This window comes from Nomia melanderi, chromosome 8, assembly GCF_051020985.1.
Source record: "Nomia melanderi isolate GNS246 chromosome 8, iyNomMela1, whole genome shotgun sequence".
NCBI classification, from domain to species: Eukaryota; Metazoa; Arthropoda; class Insecta; order Hymenoptera; family Halictidae; genus Nomia; species Nomia melanderi.
Genome location: NC_135006.1, coordinates 3,157,225 through 3,175,540, shown reverse-complemented (window position 1 = coordinate 3,175,540; position 18,316 = coordinate 3,157,225). Strand labels below are relative to the sequence as shown.

Here is an 18,316-nt window from a genome sequence, read left to right as displayed (position 1 = left end):
TATCATCCTTTTGAACGGTACGCCACTATAGCGGCAGAATTCTTTCTTTGTCATCGATAGCTGTACACATTGTAGTCTAATCTAATTGCACAGTGGAAAATTCTGTCGGGCTAGTAGTGTCATCAACAAATAAAGTAACAACAATAGTAGAAGTAACAATAAGTAGAAGCGTATAGGTTTTATAAAGTTAAACGGAGAATTCAATTTTATTAACTTCTAAATGAGTTCATTGTACCAAACTGCACTATAAGCTTATTCGAAATCTAATAAAACCATGATTGACACTCTATTGGTGTTTATACTGTCTATATGATGTGCTGTTACATATCATGTCAGTTGTTTTTTAGTGTTTGGCAATCTTTCCTAGACTCTCTCAATCCGCCATTATTGCCACCATGAAATCATGAAAAGTGTAATATTAACATAGAATTGCACGCTGCGACATCAAACGTAGCAAAGAAAAACGCGCTATTTTTCAATAATGTACAGATTAATGCTCACATGCGTTGGACTTCTACGTATAAGGTTACAGTTACATCGGATGCTTATTTGGATGATCGTGTACTAGCTGATCGTGTACAGACGAAACAGTCAAACACTGTTACAAACAATATAAGCAGTTACACGGTACGCGTATTGGTTGTCTGATGTTTTATAACTTTGTTAATTATTAAATAATTTTCCAAATCAGGTTGACTTTTTGTGCGATTCATCACATAAATGGTTTGCAGCGATGAAAATAATTAGAGTCTACGATTTGCAAATCTCAAGGTTTTAGACTGAAAATCTTCTTTGAAGTTTACAAATTGTAAGTTAAGAATTACTATATTAGCTAACACCTGCATTTTAATATTCTAATCTTTTCGTTATTAATAAAATGTATAATAAATTACCGTTTCAAAACTAATACAGTCAAATCAATCTTATAAAATGTACATCACAGAAATGCGAGTTGATCGTCTATATATGTTTCCAATGTAACCATTATGTGAGTGATAGTATTTGCCTTTCTCGGTAAAGGTTTTGGTAATTATTTATTTTGGGGTATATTTCCAATGTTAATGTATTTTGTAATTGTTTTCTGTACATATAACTGCTGCTCGGCCGTAGATTGAGAAATATATATAAAAGTATTTGCAACACTGCATGCGGTTTCTGATAAAGTAACGTCGGTGTAACTGCTTCGTAATTATGGATGAGGTATCTGGCGACACAACTGCACTGTTCGTAAACAACTACAGAGGAGATATTCTCCAAATGTGTTTCTCCGTGTTTACACTTGTTGAGTAATAAAAAAAAACCAATATTATATTCGATATCACCTGTCAATAAAATGATACTTCTTAGAAAACAACAAAAGTAGTTAAAGACTAGACCAAAGAAGGACATTATTAAAAGAATGGTGAAGACTAATAAGGAAGAACGATAAATAATATGAATATAGAAGCTCCAGAGAATAATACTGCATTTATTGCAATGAAAATGGGTTTATTCACCCACCTTCAGGAGATTGGATTCAATGCAATCATTGCAAAGAGTGGCGTTACGAAAACTGTGCCAACAGAAGCGACGTAAAAAGATAATATATTTGCGATAAATGTGTCAACAGTTGATTCTATTGTTTAAGGTCACGTTTTCGATATTTCAGGGTGTTTATTATTTTTTAATATTTGTTCTATATTCATATAAAGCTGAAAGGAGCGTAATTTAATGACCTTGACAACTATATCGTCTTGCTTATACAGTTTTGAGTAATATTCGATAATATGCCCTAACGTTATCGCGGTATTACTAATTCATGGATCTATACTGATACGTATCTCTCTTGTTGCTAATAACGCGTATTGTAAAGTGAACGTACGTTTTCGTACATATCTATGAATCAGTGATACCACGATAATATTATATTAGGACATATTAGTGTAAACTTCTCGAAACTGTATAATAGAAAGAGTGTGTTTTCTTTCTTGTGTTTTCTAATTTCCTAAGTCTATGCGATAAATAATATAGGGTTCCATTTAATAAACTAACGGTGACATTCAAAAAAGTGATCTCGAAAAAGTGATCTTGAAAAAACATTCTTTGGCGTTATAAAAATTACTCTCTTGAATGATACAACTTTATCTTCAAAAATTTTGTTTACTCATAAATAATTAAGGTATTTGAGTGTTCCTATTTAGGTGAGCCACCTTGTATGTCTATCTTTATACAATATATACTTATATTTATATATACAGCTCTAGCGGACAAGTTACGTTGGAACAAAGCGCACGGATTATGGCAGTTTCTTTTAGGGCGATGAAGAACGTAACATGAACCGCATATGGTTGATGCTCAGGAATTGAACAACGTTTCTTGCTTCTTCGTTCCAGGGAGGCCAGAACCTGTTCCTCTACGTGACCGTCTCCGATGGTCAGCTTACGACAAAGACTGAGGTCTACGTCACCATTAAAAACACTTCGGGTCCCAATGGAGGACACACCAGGTAGGTTAACTGTCAGGGACAACATCGGTGAACCGATTAAGATAAGAGACGCGATCATCTGAATTTACTGTTTTCTATAACTCTACAGACTATAATTTTCATAATGCAGCTAAAAGCAAACATTAATGCTTAATGTGACCTACTATACAATTAAAATAAACATGTGTAAATATTATAACGGAATTGGTTATCGAAAATTTTATGTAAACAAATAAAAGGAAGGAAATAGCTGCAATATTGTATGTTAAATGGTCGTCTACAGGTAACATAGCAACACTGAATGTTCAATCAATTTTTTAAAATTATGCAATAGATTTAACGATCAAAGAAGTTACGAAGTTCCAAAAGAATCTTATTTTAAAGCTCTTAAGTAAGGCTATTATATAGCATATTAAACTTAAAACCTCTTTATAACTGCGGATGAATTAAAGATATCGAAAGCTTTGTAATTATTTAAATCGAGCTCCATCGTGAAATGGCATAAGTTCTTTCGATGATAACGAAAGCACTGTATTCAAAGTTATCGCATCCCCTATTCGTTATCCCCTTTAGTGTAGCGCTTCTTTAATACTGAATATCATGTTATGGCGCAGAGTGAAAATTTGTATCAGTTTTGGATTCAATTTGTATTAAATCTGAATTAAATTTGAATTACAATTTGTTAAGCCTTGGGTTCAAGTCATACGCTGTTGAATGATTACTTATACAATATTAGAAAGTCTGATCTGAATTTATGTTTCTGGCATGAGGAAGTATGGAATGATCATAACATGTATTCTGCGTTCGATATTGATCAGGTAGAGAAATCGAAACGTTTGGAATTTATGGAATGTTCGATCCGTTTTACTATTACGTACTGAAAAAATTTTCAATTATGTTAGTCTTCGTTAATGGGGTCCTGTTAAGTACGTTATCCTGTTGATTACGTTGATTACATCTTTTTAGTAATCGATGAAGTCTGTAACTTATTGAGAAATCAACGAAAAATTATATGAAAGATGTAACTTTAGTCAGCAGAGCCATCCGTTTAGGGGTATGTCAGAGGAGATAGTTGGAAGGAACCGAGTATATAGGTACATAATACATGCAACGGTATTAGGCACATCTGAATACCCACGGTTGTCCCACGTAAAGATGGAGTAGGTACACAAAGTTGCCGGGTTGTAAGAAAGAGCCGGTTTAACCCACAAGACACACCTATAGAAATTGCAGGCGCTCAGAAGCGATGAATCCTATATTAAGTGGTCGTGTCTCTGAAGGCGGAAACATTGTGGAAATGAATAGGTTCTCGGTAATCGTTGTTTTCATGTCGTTTAATGAGCGGAGCGTACTAGATTATTAATCACAGAGGCATTGTACGGATAAACAATCGACTGGAGTAAGAAGTAACGTATTTTCTAATTATATTTTCTCTATGTTATCCTCGTTTGTTTATAACCTTATGATTTAATATTTCACTTTTTTATTCTGTCCCCCTTCTTGTTATTTTGGCCAGTAGTTATCATGTCATATTACAAAATTTCTTCAAAAGCAATAATAACTAGCTGGAAGAACTGCACTTTTCTATGTTCGTTACAGGTTGGACAATATCAGGCTAATTGAGCTCAGATCTATAACATTGGTATATGTTTACAGTTAAATCTATGAATCTTGCGCGAACAGTGAGATTCGCGGTTCAACGTTTTCATCGTTCAGTTTTCGATTGAAGAGGAATTTACATGATTTTTATAACATCTTTTCTTTCCTAAACAAGTACAGTGTAGAAATGATAAGATTGTTAAGTAAAGGGATGCGGATATAAAATATTTCATAGCTCCACTAACGTTTAAAGTCTAATAGTCCTACACTGTCCGACATGTATTTCTGATATTAATTGAAACGAGCGTATCTACAAATCGACGAAGAGCTACGAAGGACTACGAAAGCGTTAAAGATGGAGACTGTACCGCTAAGAAACCTGTCATCTCTGAACTGTACAGTCCTGGCTATCATGTGACCGGATTTATAAAAAATTAGGGCACTGTCTGGAAGGTGTGGTAGAATGTCAGTAGAGGATCGTCCAGCGTAAAACGACCGATAGATTGTGCGCTGCATTGCAAGGGATATTGATTTACAGTCCCAAAAGATAGTTCGCTAAAGTCTGGATGGTAAAAATGAAATGTGCGCTTACCTTCTCCTCTGGCTGAACTTTCGAGCCTATGCAGCACTCCCAGCCCAACACCTACAGTCGGGGACAGAATTATGTGGATAGATGTTGGTCAAACGTATCAATGCAATTTAAACAATTTCGTGTTGGTGGAACATTGGAACAAAATAAGATAGAACAAATTAATGTTTGAATCCTTCAAAAATTGTTTCATTTCTTCTGCAGTATATTTCGAATCGCTATCCTGTTATAAAAATTATTTCTCGATTCCAATTTTTAAAATGGTCTGCTCCAAATCTTCATTTAATATATCAACGTATTTGTCTAGATTCATTATATCATCGATTTTAATTGATGTATCAATCTCGTACTATGAAAAGCAGCCCACACAATCAATGCTTCCCCGCAAACTTCCGCAGTTGGTGTAATAAATTGCTATCTGTATATTTCATTTCGTGTTCTTCGTACTTGATGCTTCCTTTTTAACTGCCGCTGTTCTAACTTGCTATCGTTGCTCCATACTATATTCTTCCAAAACGAAGGAAACTCAGATTGGCCTCCACAAGCCCTTTCCCTTGGTCCTTCACGTAACGGCTCGAAGCTTGGTCTTCCTAGAGTTAATGGTTATCCTACCCAGTACCGAATTTCTTTAACATTTTAATCGTTACGTTACCTATATGTAGGCTATATTTGAATTGGGTTTCAACTAGACTATTTTGTCTTGTGGATAGGCTAAGTCCGCTTCTTTACTAGCTCGTGAAATTCATTTAGAATTTATAGTACTGCCAGGAATTTGCATAGGTGAAGTTCTTGCTTGATAATAAAATGCGATGAATTCAATGCGGTGCTGTGCAAGCTGGAACTGTTCAAAGGGTAGGGGATTAATTAATTTAACACTTAAACTATTTTAGTTACGTAGTTAATTAAGCTCACGGCCAGACTATAATGATGATTATTCTGAATAAGTAAAATACGAAATGTAACGTAGGTGCAAAAGTATCGTAGAATTACTTGAAAGTATAATAAATACATGTATATATTTATGCCTGAGTAAAGCGTCATTGACGAAACGAACTGCCCTTGAACACTAATTCGCTACAGTATTGTTTGGACTTCAATTAGAACACGAAAAATGTTACCTATAAATCTTACTGTATAAGAAAATGCTTTATTCAAAACATAACGATATTTATTGATAGGTCAAGCAAACTTTTGGTTGATTCAATAGAGTAATACATAAAGATCTATAGTCATCAGTTTTGCTTCAGTTCTGTGATAAATATCATTGTGATGTTACTCACCGAACTATATTATGATTTTACATCATTATAGGAGCCCTTTTCTGGGTCAACATGGCCCTACAGGCCGAATAAGACCGCCTCTGCTAGGTCTGCCGAGTCTGCCGAGCTATCCGAGACCAGGGATACCTCACCAACCATCACCACCAGTTTCTGTACCAGTCACTATACCAAAAACAACCAAGTTACAGCCGGAAGAGGTGAAGCAGAGTGAGGGGAAGATAGATGGCAGCGCTCTCGGTTCAAGCGTACGATCTATAGAGGAGAATGAGGTCGAGGGGCCACCCTCGAACATAACACCTGCTGAGGCACCACCTTCCCAGGATATTTCGATGACTTTGGTGCCGGTCACGGCAGTTTGTGTGCTTGTGGTGGGCCTCGGGATGGGAGTATGGTCCCTGCGGAATAAATTTTGCGGCACTAAGAAGTCGAAAGAAGACACGGTGCGTAACCTTGTCAATTGCACCCGTTCACGAGCAGTGGATCGAAACATGAGAAAGCGTGCCGAATGGCAAAGAGATTGATGTTCCAGTTTCATTCTGAATATTATTATAACTATTAAAGAAATGTATTTGTTTGTAGCTTTGTTTGTACCTTTAAGTATGTGCTTTGGACTTATAAAACTCACAATCGACTAATCTAAAACTGTTCTTTTGACATTGACGTTACGTATTTCTAATTCCGCGTTATCCTTTGATCAGTAGTTTTTAAGTTAAAAATTCCCCGTTGACCTAACGTTTCTCGAGGAGCTAAATCTTATTAACGACGACAACCTTCAAATTATTTTCTTCCATTTCTTTCGGAAATTATGAAGCTATTATAAAAGTTTATTCTATACGAATAAAGATATGGAATTTGACAAATAAAATATTGTATCCAGATAAAAACAAAGGAAACTGCTCTCGCTATTTAACACGTTTCATAATCTCCACCGAACAAGAGATACAATAGGAAATGAATAAAATGAAATATTGAGAAATTTTGTCGGTATAATTGAACGATATATTTGATAAATATCTGTACCTCGGTGAATGTTAACACATTTTTACGTTAATTGATTTCAATTAAGTTTCGAATTACTATTATTTAATCTTTTCTTTTTAATTATTTCCATTATTTTTTTATAGAAAGAACAAGCTTCGGTCAGTGTCTCGAATATATCAGACGATCCATCTCTCGTTCTAAAAAGGTGGCGTGGTCCGAAAGCTCATAACAATCGATATGAACCCTGGGAAAAAGACAGTCAAGGCGGTATACAAAACAAACATGAAGATAAATGGGAATTTCCGCGACATCGATTGAAGGTCAGCGGCAATGTTAAATGGCAATGCAGGGTGTTTATGAAAAACATGAAATATCCTTGTAAATTTGACTCTATTTTTATTGTACGATACATATAATTATTCCTTTAAATTTTTAAATATTTAAAAACGATAAAAAATGAACAATTTTCTGTTAAATTTTCTCTATAAATCTCTTGACGATTGTATACTATATTTTTAAAACATATAAGTGAAAAATAGAAAAGTATTTCTAATTACAACAGCAATATCGAAACACTGCGGTCACGTCCATGTAAAAATTACTCCCACTCTTAGTCATGAGCGGTGAAACTATTATGCATAGCATATAGTGTGATTAACCTATAGATCTTAAGATAATATAATAATACCTATGGTAATTGTTGGAAGGATAGAGAATAAATAGTTATCTGCTGAAATTATTACAGGTTTTCAATATCCTTGGAGAAGGCTGTTTCGGTCAAGTTTGGAAATGCGAGGCTCTGGACATCGATGGAACATCCGGCACCACGATAGTTGCTGTGAAAACTTTAAAAGAGAACGCGATGGAAAGAGAACGATTAGACCTGGCGCAGGAATTAAGAGTCATGAAAAATTTGGATCCCCATCCTAACGTGGTCAGATTGCTAGGTTGTTGTACAGAACGCGAACCAATGTTCGTTATTTTAGAGTACGTAAGCGGTGGAAAACTGCAAAGTTTCCTGAGGGCATCTAGGGAAGAAAGAAACCATGGAGGACCTGGATTAACATCCAGAGATTTAACTGGTTTCGTTTATCAGGTATATCACTCATGTTTTAACGGTAAAAATTCATCTGCTTCTATATCGAATCTAACTCACGGTTATGATACAAGTTCGATCAACTTCAACTAAGGGCTAATCAAACTTCATTTTTAAAGATTTATTTCCAGTTGCAATTTAAGTGTAACCTAAAACTACTTTAAGTGTAATTTAAGTTTAACTCGCATTTAGTATGTTCAATCTATATTAATCTTGACTCAGATTCGCTTAAGTTTAATTCGAATTTTTCAATTACTGTTTCTCTAAACAATCTATACAAGTGTAATAAATAGGCCGAGGCGAATCGGGACAGTTTAGATTTAATAATTCATTTATTCAGAAAAACTAATAGTTAAAACTTAGAATGAAAAATTTGTTGTTTGACCCAAAATTGTACAACTGAATGATAACGAAATTACTTATTGACACATTTATCGTAAATGTACTACCTTTTACACTACATCTATTAGGTTTCGTGACACGATTCTTCCTGAGGATTGCATTGAATCCAATCTTTTGATGATAGGTGGATAAATTTTTCAGTACAGTAAATGCAATATTATTCTCTGGAAGATCCTGTATTTATGTTATTACTTCGTCTGTCCTTGTTAGTCTTCATCCTCCTTTTAATAGTGATCTTGTTTGGCCCAGTCTTTAACTTCTTTTGTTGTTTTTCAAGAAGTATCATTTTATTGACAGATACTATCAAATGTAGAATTGTTTTTTTTTAATTATTCTACAAGTGAATCGTCATTTTAGGTTTATACAAAGTATGTGATAAATTCCCGAAGCTTGACGTATGATCAGTTCTTTGGAATTAACTCTTATTATGGGGACTTTTATTGTTTCTGAATTCTGCGATCTCTGATTCGTTTTTTAAATGTAATATTTTAAATTTTTATTAGCTAAACATGCTTGAAGGTTAATAGTTCCGATTAACACTACCATTTCCGAAACTATCAAAAAAAAAAAAAATCTTTTAGGATTTTACTTTAAAATTATTTTCTGAGTTTACTTTCCTATAAGGATTACAAAATTAATTTAGAGGTATTAGATTGTATTACATTTTTATTAGATTATGTTAAACTATTTATTATGTTGTATTAAGTAATTTAATCGACTTTATTAAATTACGGTAAAAACGGTAAAAACTATGCTAATTTTTTTGTTTTTAGGATTCTTAAAAGGCATATTTTATATGTACATTTTGTAATGATCGATTTTTAACCATAGCAACCCGTCTTTTACAGATTGCCAAAGGTATGGAATATTTGGCGTCCAAAGGAATTATACACAGAGATTTAGCTGCGAGGAACATTTTGATTGATGAAAATCGAGCATGCAAAGTCGCGGATTTCGGATTTGCTCGGGATGTGGCTGCCAATCAAATCTATGAAAGGAAGTCCGAGGGCAGACTGCCCATTAGATGGATGGCGCCAGAAAGCTTATACGATAACATATTTTCCGTGAAATCGGATATATGGAGTTTCGGTGTATTGATTTGGGAAATCGTGACCTTAGGCTCCACGCCTTACCCTGGCTTAGCAGCTGCGGAGGTATATTTACTTTCTTTCGTTAATCAATTAAGAAATAATATTAAATTAATTCAAATTTTAGGATGATAAATGACATAATTGTAAGAAATAATAGAATTCATACATATAATAAAATTATTAACAGTGTTAGTGTAACTTTGTTAAAACTAAGTTTATAAATATATATAATACGTATCTATTTCATTAAAAAAGTATCAAATTTCGTGTAACTTTCTGTTATGAATTCAAACTTGGAAATAAGCATTGTTTCAAAATAAGCAAAAACCACTCAATATAAACAAAGTATTTGTGGACAATACTACGAATTAAAGAACAGTGCAACTTCGGTCTGCAAAATTTCGATCCGATGATATTTCTTTGCAAAATGGGCCGCATAGTAAATCCGAAACATATTCATTAAAAACACGTTGGTAGAAGTCTATCGAATCAATTGGAGCATATTTTGATTGAATAACTTTCTTTTAGAACATCTAATAAGTTTTCCTTTCTTCAAAAAGATCTGATATTTTATATGCACCGAGCTAATAGATTAAATGTCTGTTGCAGGTGATGAGGAGAATTAAAGAAGGTTATAGGCTAGATAGGCCAGAACATTGTAAGAGAGAACTGTATAACATAATGTATTACTGTTGGGACAAAGATCCAGCTTGCAGGCCATCCTTTGGGGAATTAGTTGGTTTGACGGAAGGTCTTCTACTCGACGAAACTGATTATATCGAATTGGACAGGTTCCCCGATCACTCGTATTACAATGTACTTAACCTTAGTGGTGAAAAATTGTAAATGAAATAGTTGAATCATGATTGTCATTTCTACTGTAAAAAGAACAAAGTAAGCGAAGTTTTCAAAGAGTCGATTAATAATTTTTTTCACGTTAGTAATTCCTTTTGCATCCGATTATTAAGCCAAATCCACTACAGTTCACATGCATAAAAAGAAAACAATCCGAACGAAAGCTCTTATTCATTAAAGTATTTACATTTTCGTAAAGAAGATCATATTAGAAATATTAATATAATTTGGTGTTACGGACATCAAAAATTGAAGAAATGCATCAACCAAAATTGCAAAATGTGTATTGCCAGAGTATATACAACAGGTTAATGAAGAATTGGCATTTGGAAGAAATACGGACATAATTGGTCAGAGTGAAAGGGATCTCTACATCTATATAATGTCCTATTTGTCAATACAGTGCAGCTTTCACGTTTGTAGCAGCGAAAATAGATGTGAAAGTGCACAGGGGCAAGGGGAATCGGCCATATGCTCCACCTTAGCTCACGATTCGACCAATAACAAGGACGAATAGACGATTCGTAAAAAATGTAGAAATTTTGCCTTCTCACCTATTTAAATGATCTCAAAATGTGTTGTTAAAAACATTGTTCTAAACAACTTCCCTTTATTCAGATAACCAATTCATTCAACCAAGTCATTCATTACTAGGGCTTAATTTCAGAAATATACGCAAAGATATATTTAACATTAAATATCGCATTTTATACGCCGCAGTTCTATTAGATTTAGATTAGTGCATTTAATTTAGCTGTCATGAGGCGAACAGGAACCTGATATTAATAAATATAGTAATTATAACTTGTTCTTATTTTTATTTATTACCAAATTGAAATGCAAATCAAATCTAATCTCAATTTAATTTAAAATTAACTCTGCCCCTAAAAAATGCATAATATTAATATGTATATGATACATGTATGTATGATAATTAATATTGTATTTCGGAAACTAAGGTCGAGCAGTGGTAGCATGTACGAATAAAAGTTGTTTCGAATGTGATCTTATCAACATATTTCAAGGTTCTCAAAATCCGTGAGGAATCTCTAATTTATACAATTACCGAGTCCTTTTAGCCTAAGGCGTCTCGAGTGCCAACTCTCCATCAACACATAATACTAAATATAGTTTATGCGGTTTTTCCAAATAACAAAATATATCAATTTTAGCAAAGAACTGAAATAGCCAAACAACTGAACGGCCCAAAATAGCCAATTACAAATTTATTGTTTTATATTAACTCAAACGATAAAGTTGTTTCTGTTGGAAATGAATAAGTAAGTTTCGAAAATATATACCCTTACAATTGTAGGAAATAACGAACCAATCATTTCAGCCCTTCAGTAGATTCTACTGTAAACATTAGTTTTACAATTACGGATATATTTACGTTGTAATGCAGCGATTGCAGTTCTTACCTGATCACATACTTATTAGTTAATTCCTTGTTGGTATGTACATATAAAGAATAATTTATATTATAATTCGACTCAATTGTAAGTTTAATGTCGCGTTATGATTAAATTTATCGGACTTGTATACAAGGTAAACAAAAAAAAAACTACCATAGAACCAGCGTCGTGAACTAGTCACAGTTCCAATCAATTTTTTATGTCACAAACGCGTTGAATCTTATACAAGAACAAATGTTAATGTACACTAAGTATTTGAAAAACAAGTCAAGTGAAAAGCGATAAGTGAATTTTAATATATTGTTAATTACGTATTAAAGTGAGGCTTAAAAAATTCATAAATATTACAATGTGTTGCAAGATAAATTCCAAATACTTAGTATGCATATTTGAACGATAGTAGTATTACACATATTTGCAGATATGCAGTCATATATATAATAATATTACACATATGTGTGCTAGATACTGATCAAACGGAATAGAATTTATAATGAAAGATTCTCCTTTATAATGAAAGATGACTGTACTGCAGATCCTTATGCAAATTTAGAATTAATTTAAATATATGTCTCTCGATGAAGGCTGCATTGCATAAGATATGCTGAAACCATAATAAAAAAAAACTTCCACAGTTTTTATCTCAAAGTATTTATTTTACTATGAATACAGAAAATTTAATTTTTCTACATAATTAATTTATTTGAGAAGGATGTAAGTTCGGTAAACATGCTTACTGTCATCGCAGAAAATTCTTGCCAATATATTGTCATTAATTGTCTGATTAAGATAATATTAAAATTAGTAAACTTTTACTCCGTATGTGGCAACAAAACAGTAGCCAGATATAAGTACATTTTGTATAAATAATATGCGATGAATAGAAAAATTGTTCACATATTTCATTTAAAATAATTTGTCTTCAATCGACAAACAACAAACAATAAGTTTTTAATTTATTGTTTGATGTGTTATGTCTATATTATAAATTCGCTAAGAACAAACTTCGCATAACATAACGATAATTATTGTAAATATGCTGACTGTAAAATAACTTTATGCACTACTGTAAATTGTACATATATTTCATGCTCTATAATAAGTTATTGTATAATTCTTTGTTATAAAAATAAATCACATTTTATTACTTATTGCGTCTTACTACAACATAATTATAAGTAAACTGATTTATTGATTTATTAACAGTTTCTGATAACAAATAATAGTTTATTATACAGTCTTAATTAACTTTTTCTCGGCGTTTCCCCGTTCAGAATAAACATTTGTCTTGAAAATCATATCTTATAATTAGTAGTGCGAATAATTGGGGCATTCATGGTGGATTAAAACGAAAAAGTCAAAATAATTCTCAATCAATATGCTTATCGTTATCGCCCAAACCAGAATAATATTTTTATGTTCAATTCATCATAGTTTTTTTTCTTTTATTATAAAATGATTGAAGAAAAAAGAAATTCTGGAATTTACTTGCTTAGTGTATTTTGACTAAGTTCATTTTCCCCCACTTTGGAAACGTATACCCGTGGCTTTGTCCAAACCTCTGCTCATGGACAATTGAGCTTACCCCCGAAAAGTCTTGTTGGATAGGCCTGGTTTAGGAATATGGCCTAAGGCGATTTTCCTCGACTGTGGGAGTTTTATCTACCTACGATTGTCGCTTTCGCGAATGGACGTTTAGAAACAGCACTGCCGCGTCTTCAAATTTCAATGCATTGAATATATTCAGTAACATCATTAGTAACTCTAGGAATTCATTTAAATCATCTTCACGCTTGCTCCTCCATCCCTTCGCATTTTATACGCTGTTAATAATTCCATCGCAGATGTTGGATTCCAAGTTAATCAGATGATCTATGATAATTACGAAATCCACTTTGTATCGGACTTAATATGTGTTAAATTTAAGATACCAGCATAATCTAGTGTTGATAATTTTTTATATTTTGCACAAGATGCATGTTAGTGCTATAGACTGATAGCTGTCAGGCTTGTTTTCATTCTTATTACATATGTTTCAGAATAGGGATTATTACTACGTTTCTCCATTTGTCAGGGAAAACATTATCCTTTTAAATAAATTAAAAAGTTTTAAAAGCACACTTTTATCCGATTCAAGTAATTATTGAAAAAATTGTAAGTTTCAGTGTTCTATGTTAATTGCTCAAAAAAAATTAAAATATTTTTATTCTAATAAATTAAATCAATAATAAATATATTTTTTTGGATTCCTTTTTTGGATTCCTAGGGTTAAATTTAATTGTTACAAATAAATTATATACGTAATCAACATTAAATAAGTTATTAGTGAATTATTATACATGTATGAGAGTTATTAATAAAATATTACAATATCGCATAATTATAATAAAAATTATTTTAAACATCTTCAAAGCAGCTACGGGAATGGTTTTCTTTTAAAGACTTCCTGTCAGTTGTTTTATTGTAATGAACACTGCACAATTTTAGCATTAATAAGTATTATATGAAATATACATTAAATACTGATATTAATATTATCAAGTTGTTGAGATGTACTAATATGGAATTCATTGAAGAGTAAATAGGAATGCTTTTAATTTATTTTTACGTTTTGTATATAATAAAATTAATACTTTACATTCATAAAGTGTTTTTGAAAAATGAGTAAATTCATAATTTATTTTACTTGTTTAGTGAAACAAGTGGAACTGAAGCTGTTGAGTTCCCTATAAATGTTACATAATAAATATAAATTATTTGATACTTTATATCAAATATTATTATTAAATATATACTACCACATTGTAAATTGATATTAAAATTGAATATGCATTCTAGTTATCGTACGAATATTTATACATATGCAAGGCCAGATATTTATCAAGTGGTAGTATAACAATTAATAAACAATTTAAGATGGAATCTTTTTCATATTAATGGGAGAGTCATCATCCTTGTAGTTCTTTAATTCATCTAAAAGTTTCATTAACAAAGGATTTCCTCCTAAACGTTGCACCTCAGCTTTTGCTTTCCTATCCAATTCTTGAAGTACAGTTCTTGTATAAGTAAAAGATCCAAATTTGTCTAGTAAGTTGACGCAATATTGTTTCACTTCAACATCCTTAGACCGCTGTCGTAGGATGTCTTGATGACCGTTTATTAAGGAATAACGTTTTATTTTATCAAGTATATACTTTGGAGTATTATGCGAACCTAAGGAAAGGATACTCATCAGCTGCCTATCTTCTGGATGACTGTTAATGGCATGTATGATGGGAAAACTGAATTTTCCTTCAGACAGGTCCTCACAGAAACTCTTATTTTCAGCATACTGTAAAATTAAAATAGTATATTAAAAGATTGATGTGCGCATGGTATTATACTTACTTCTCGACTAAGTAAATTGCAATAATCATCACGAATTTGAAAATAAAGTCCTAAAATTCCTGCTAAAGGGGTAAAATCTTCTTTGCAATCTGAAAACAACTGCATTAAGCGGACAGCTAAATTGAAAAGTCCACCAGTTTCTGCAATATATTCATCGGCTGTAAAGTCTGGTCTATTTGCAAGACATTTAATATCGTTTCACAATAATATTTCAGACTTACTTCGAATAGTCATTTGTTTATAAGCAGTTTCAGAAGGACAAATATAATTATCTCTCCAATAAATTTCCATACCTTGACCTCTATGAAGTTCCAGTAATTGTTCTAAATATACTTGTGTACCCTAATAATAAGAGAAATAATAATAAATATAAGCATGCACAAACTTTCCACAGGACAAGAAATTTCATTCTTGTTTTTTTTTACCTCTGGATGATTTAAAGCTACAACTCTATCTAGGGCAATGACAATTGCATAATTTGCAGCATTTATTGTACTAGCTATTCCATAAATATGATGAGCTACAGGTATACCTCTTCTCAAGACAGAATTGTCTTGAATATCATCGAGTCTGTAAAAGACATGTATCCATTAATTAAATAGTAATTAGCTATAAATAAATAAAATTATTTGAACGCACAAAAGGCTAGAGGTATGAAGTATCTGAATTATTTCTCCAATGGCTTGTAGTTTGTCGTCAGGTATTTTTAACCAGTTGTTGAAAGCATGTGCTAACTTTGATCTGACTTGTTTACCAGGCACTTGTAAAATGTAAGTAAACGGTTCCAATAATATCTACAAAGTAGATAATTCCATTAAATAAACATTATTTTATTTCAATTAATAAACAATAAGAACAGATTTCTATGTAATAGTACTATATATATATTTTACATTGTCTTTTATATTTGTATCTCGTTTACATATCTACTATTAAATGTTTAATTTGTTGTAAAAAAAAATAAATTAAACTAGATTCGTAAATTATATTTCTCTATGTCTAAAATGATTAACATTAAGAGAACCAAATGTTTACTATTGCACATTTTGGTATTATACAAACGGAACATTAATATTGAATATATAATATTAGCGATCGAATAATATATTTATGTTAGAGGTAAAACATTTTACCAATATAAAACAGAAACGATTAATATATATTAATAATTACTAAATTATTTATGTTCATTTCATAATTCACAATTAATATTGTACAAAATAATTTTATCAAATAACCTAAGCTCTGTCCACATGAAGATAAAATAAAGTGAATTGAAGAGAATTTCTAAAAAAAGGTTGTAAGCACCAAACATCAGATTTTGTAGGAAGAGGAATACCATCATGTAACATTAGGTTGAATGTTATGTTATAATTATGTTATTTTGCAATATTATTAGCATTATGGATGACTGCTGCTATTGACGGTTACTTACAAAAGGAAAATTTTACTTAAATTGTATACTACAGGATAATAGTAAAAAAATATTTTTCAGTTTTGAGACTTACAGTGTTTTCTACAAGAACTCTTCAATTGTAATTAAAAGTTGTTTTAAAAGTATAACCCACAAAATAGAATGTAATCTGGAAACATTTGGTGTGTATTTTTCACTGTTTCCTTGTAATATAATTTTATTGTTAAATTGTTATTTATATACACTCCTATTTGAAAAGTCAGTAAAAAAGAAGCAACTCTAGTCTACTTTGTATGTTTAATCGTGTTGTCATTTTGACAGATCCCTTAGTAGCAGTTTATAACTATTATTCACCGGTAAAACTAACCTCATCTTCCTCCTTATCACCGGTACTTGAGTATGGAACAATTTTGTTTTGCTCCATCGTGTGCTATAACCCGAACGATACTACCGAGCGTACAACCACGATGCCTTATAAAATACGACCAATGATTGTAAAAACTTTGATCGACTTATAGTATCACTTGTGTACGTATGATATTTGTCGTCTGCTGTACTGTCACGTTGTGCTGAGTTGCGCGCTTAAAAAACATTTAACCATATGTTATTTACGACACACATCAAACAGTAGAGCCAAACCAATCACCGCGCGCTTTACGAAAATCATTATTCACCACAATTTTGTTAAATGTTTATTCACTCGTGAATTATTCTTGAACAGTATACATTTTTCCATTGATCGTTTATATAATCGTTTATTTTAACTTAAAACAAAGCTGATATTTTACATCACTTGACAATAACTATTCTTCAATTGAAAATATAGCTCTGAATTTATTGTATTTAACGATGTATGCAATTAATATTGTATTCATTAACAGTTTGCGCTTAAATATTAGAGATTGCAATGAACACTTTAGAATCCTTGATTGAGACTTTCCAAACAAATAGTTAATACAAATGTTAATAAATATATTAACATACGATTGCACAAAATATTATGAATTTTACTAAAAAATAATAAATATTTTTAATGAAAAATATTGTCCAGTGTGAAAGGTTAAAAACGTTTTTCTTTGAAACGAAGTTTTCACAATCGGTACCAGAAATATCTCAAAGACTACTCGATTGATTTGAATAAAATTTTGCAGTAATATTCTTAAAACATTTATTCAATAAGCAACGAAAGCAATTTTTTATTTGTAAATTTAGATTGCACAAATTAACATCGTGTATGAACGGTACAGCATAAACACAATTATAATTTATGGCATAAATCAGAAACTCGCGTAAAAAGGCTGTCGTGTAAATGGAGGATCACATGTGTATTATACGCATGCTGCATTGTGCAATAAGTATCGCTTACTCTCCATGTAACATTAGTGCCAATAGCAGTAATGGTAAAATTATATAAAAATTTATAATAGCTTAACATTATAATGTTTTTTCTGTCAAAAAACTGTTACACTGATTTTTTATTTATTTTTACTGTAATACATGAACGAAAATGTACCAATAGAAATTTTTATACGCGTAATAAAAAATCATGACACTAAGGGTTAAACCGGGGTTGATAAAAGATGGATACTTCGGAAAGTAAAAGAAAACTTAATTAAACGCTTAAACTGCCGTTCTTGATATTGAAAAATCTATAAATGTTGAACATGTTAAGAAGTTTTGAAAGAAAATTTTTATAGTCTTTTAACCTGATAAAGACTATGGGAAAGTTAGAAAGTAGAGATT

The 18,316-nt window shown here is 31.7% G+C and overlaps 2 protein-coding genes and 1 long non-coding RNA gene across 3 annotated transcripts in view; 1 reads left to right on the top strand and 2 right to left on the bottom strand.

Annotated features, from left to right (window-relative positions):
• Cad96Ca (tyrosine kinase receptor Cad96Ca) overlaps positions 1-12,845 on the top strand; it is a 39,643-nt gene extending 26,798 nt beyond the window's left edge. Inside the window, exons 4-9 of the mRNA XM_031975772.2 lie at positions 2,373-2,485; positions 5,964-6,372; positions 7,057-7,233; positions 7,659-8,009; positions 9,260-9,565; positions 10,112-12,845. Of these exons, the coding sequence (XP_031831632.1) occupies positions 2,373-2,485; positions 5,964-6,372; positions 7,057-7,233; positions 7,659-8,009; positions 9,260-9,565; positions 10,112-10,348 (1,593 nt within the window). The 3' untranslated portion in view covers positions 10,349-12,845. The remainder of the gene's footprint in view (positions 1-2,372; positions 2,486-5,963; positions 6,373-7,056; positions 7,234-7,658; positions 8,010-9,259; positions 9,566-10,111) is intronic.
• Positions 3,489-6,083, bottom strand: LOC143174773 (uncharacterized). Its single transcript, XR_012999096.1, has 3 exons — positions 5,933-6,083; positions 5,305-5,493; positions 3,489-5,242 (listed from the first exon to the last, which is right to left on the bottom strand). It is a non-coding gene; the product is annotated as an uncharacterized LOC143174773 (long non-coding RNA).
• Positions 12,846-14,350: 1,505 nt separating the features above from the next.
• On the bottom strand, positions 14,351-17,154 carry qm (geranylgeranyl pyrophosphate synthase quemao). Its single transcript, XM_031975440.2, has 7 exons — positions 16,941-17,154; positions 15,799-15,953; positions 15,585-15,729; positions 15,381-15,501; positions 15,160-15,299; positions 15,001-15,103; positions 14,351-14,916 (listed from the first exon to the last, which is right to left on the bottom strand). The coding sequence occupies exons 1-7, from the start codon at positions 16,995-16,997 to the stop codon at positions 14,684-14,686; spliced, it is 954 nt and encodes a 317-aa protein (XP_031831300.1). The 5' UTR covers positions 16,998-17,154; the 3' UTR covers positions 14,351-14,683.
• Positions 17,155-18,316: the final 1,162 nt, after the last annotated feature.

Excerpts from the sequence above, each read along its gene's own strand:
- qm (XM_031975440.2), bottom strand. The coding sequence starts at position 16,997 with ATGGAGCAAAACAAAATTGTTCCATACTCAAGTACCGGTGATAAGGAG. Across the intron at positions 15,730-15,798 it reads CTTCATACCTCTAGCCTTTT|ACTCGATGATATTCAAGACA; the intron begins GTGCGTTCAAAT and ends TGTCTTTTACAG. Across the intron at positions 15,104-15,159 it reads GCAATTTACTTAGTCGAGAA|TATGCTGAAAATAAGAGTTT; the intron begins GTAAGTATAATA and ends TTAATTTTACAG.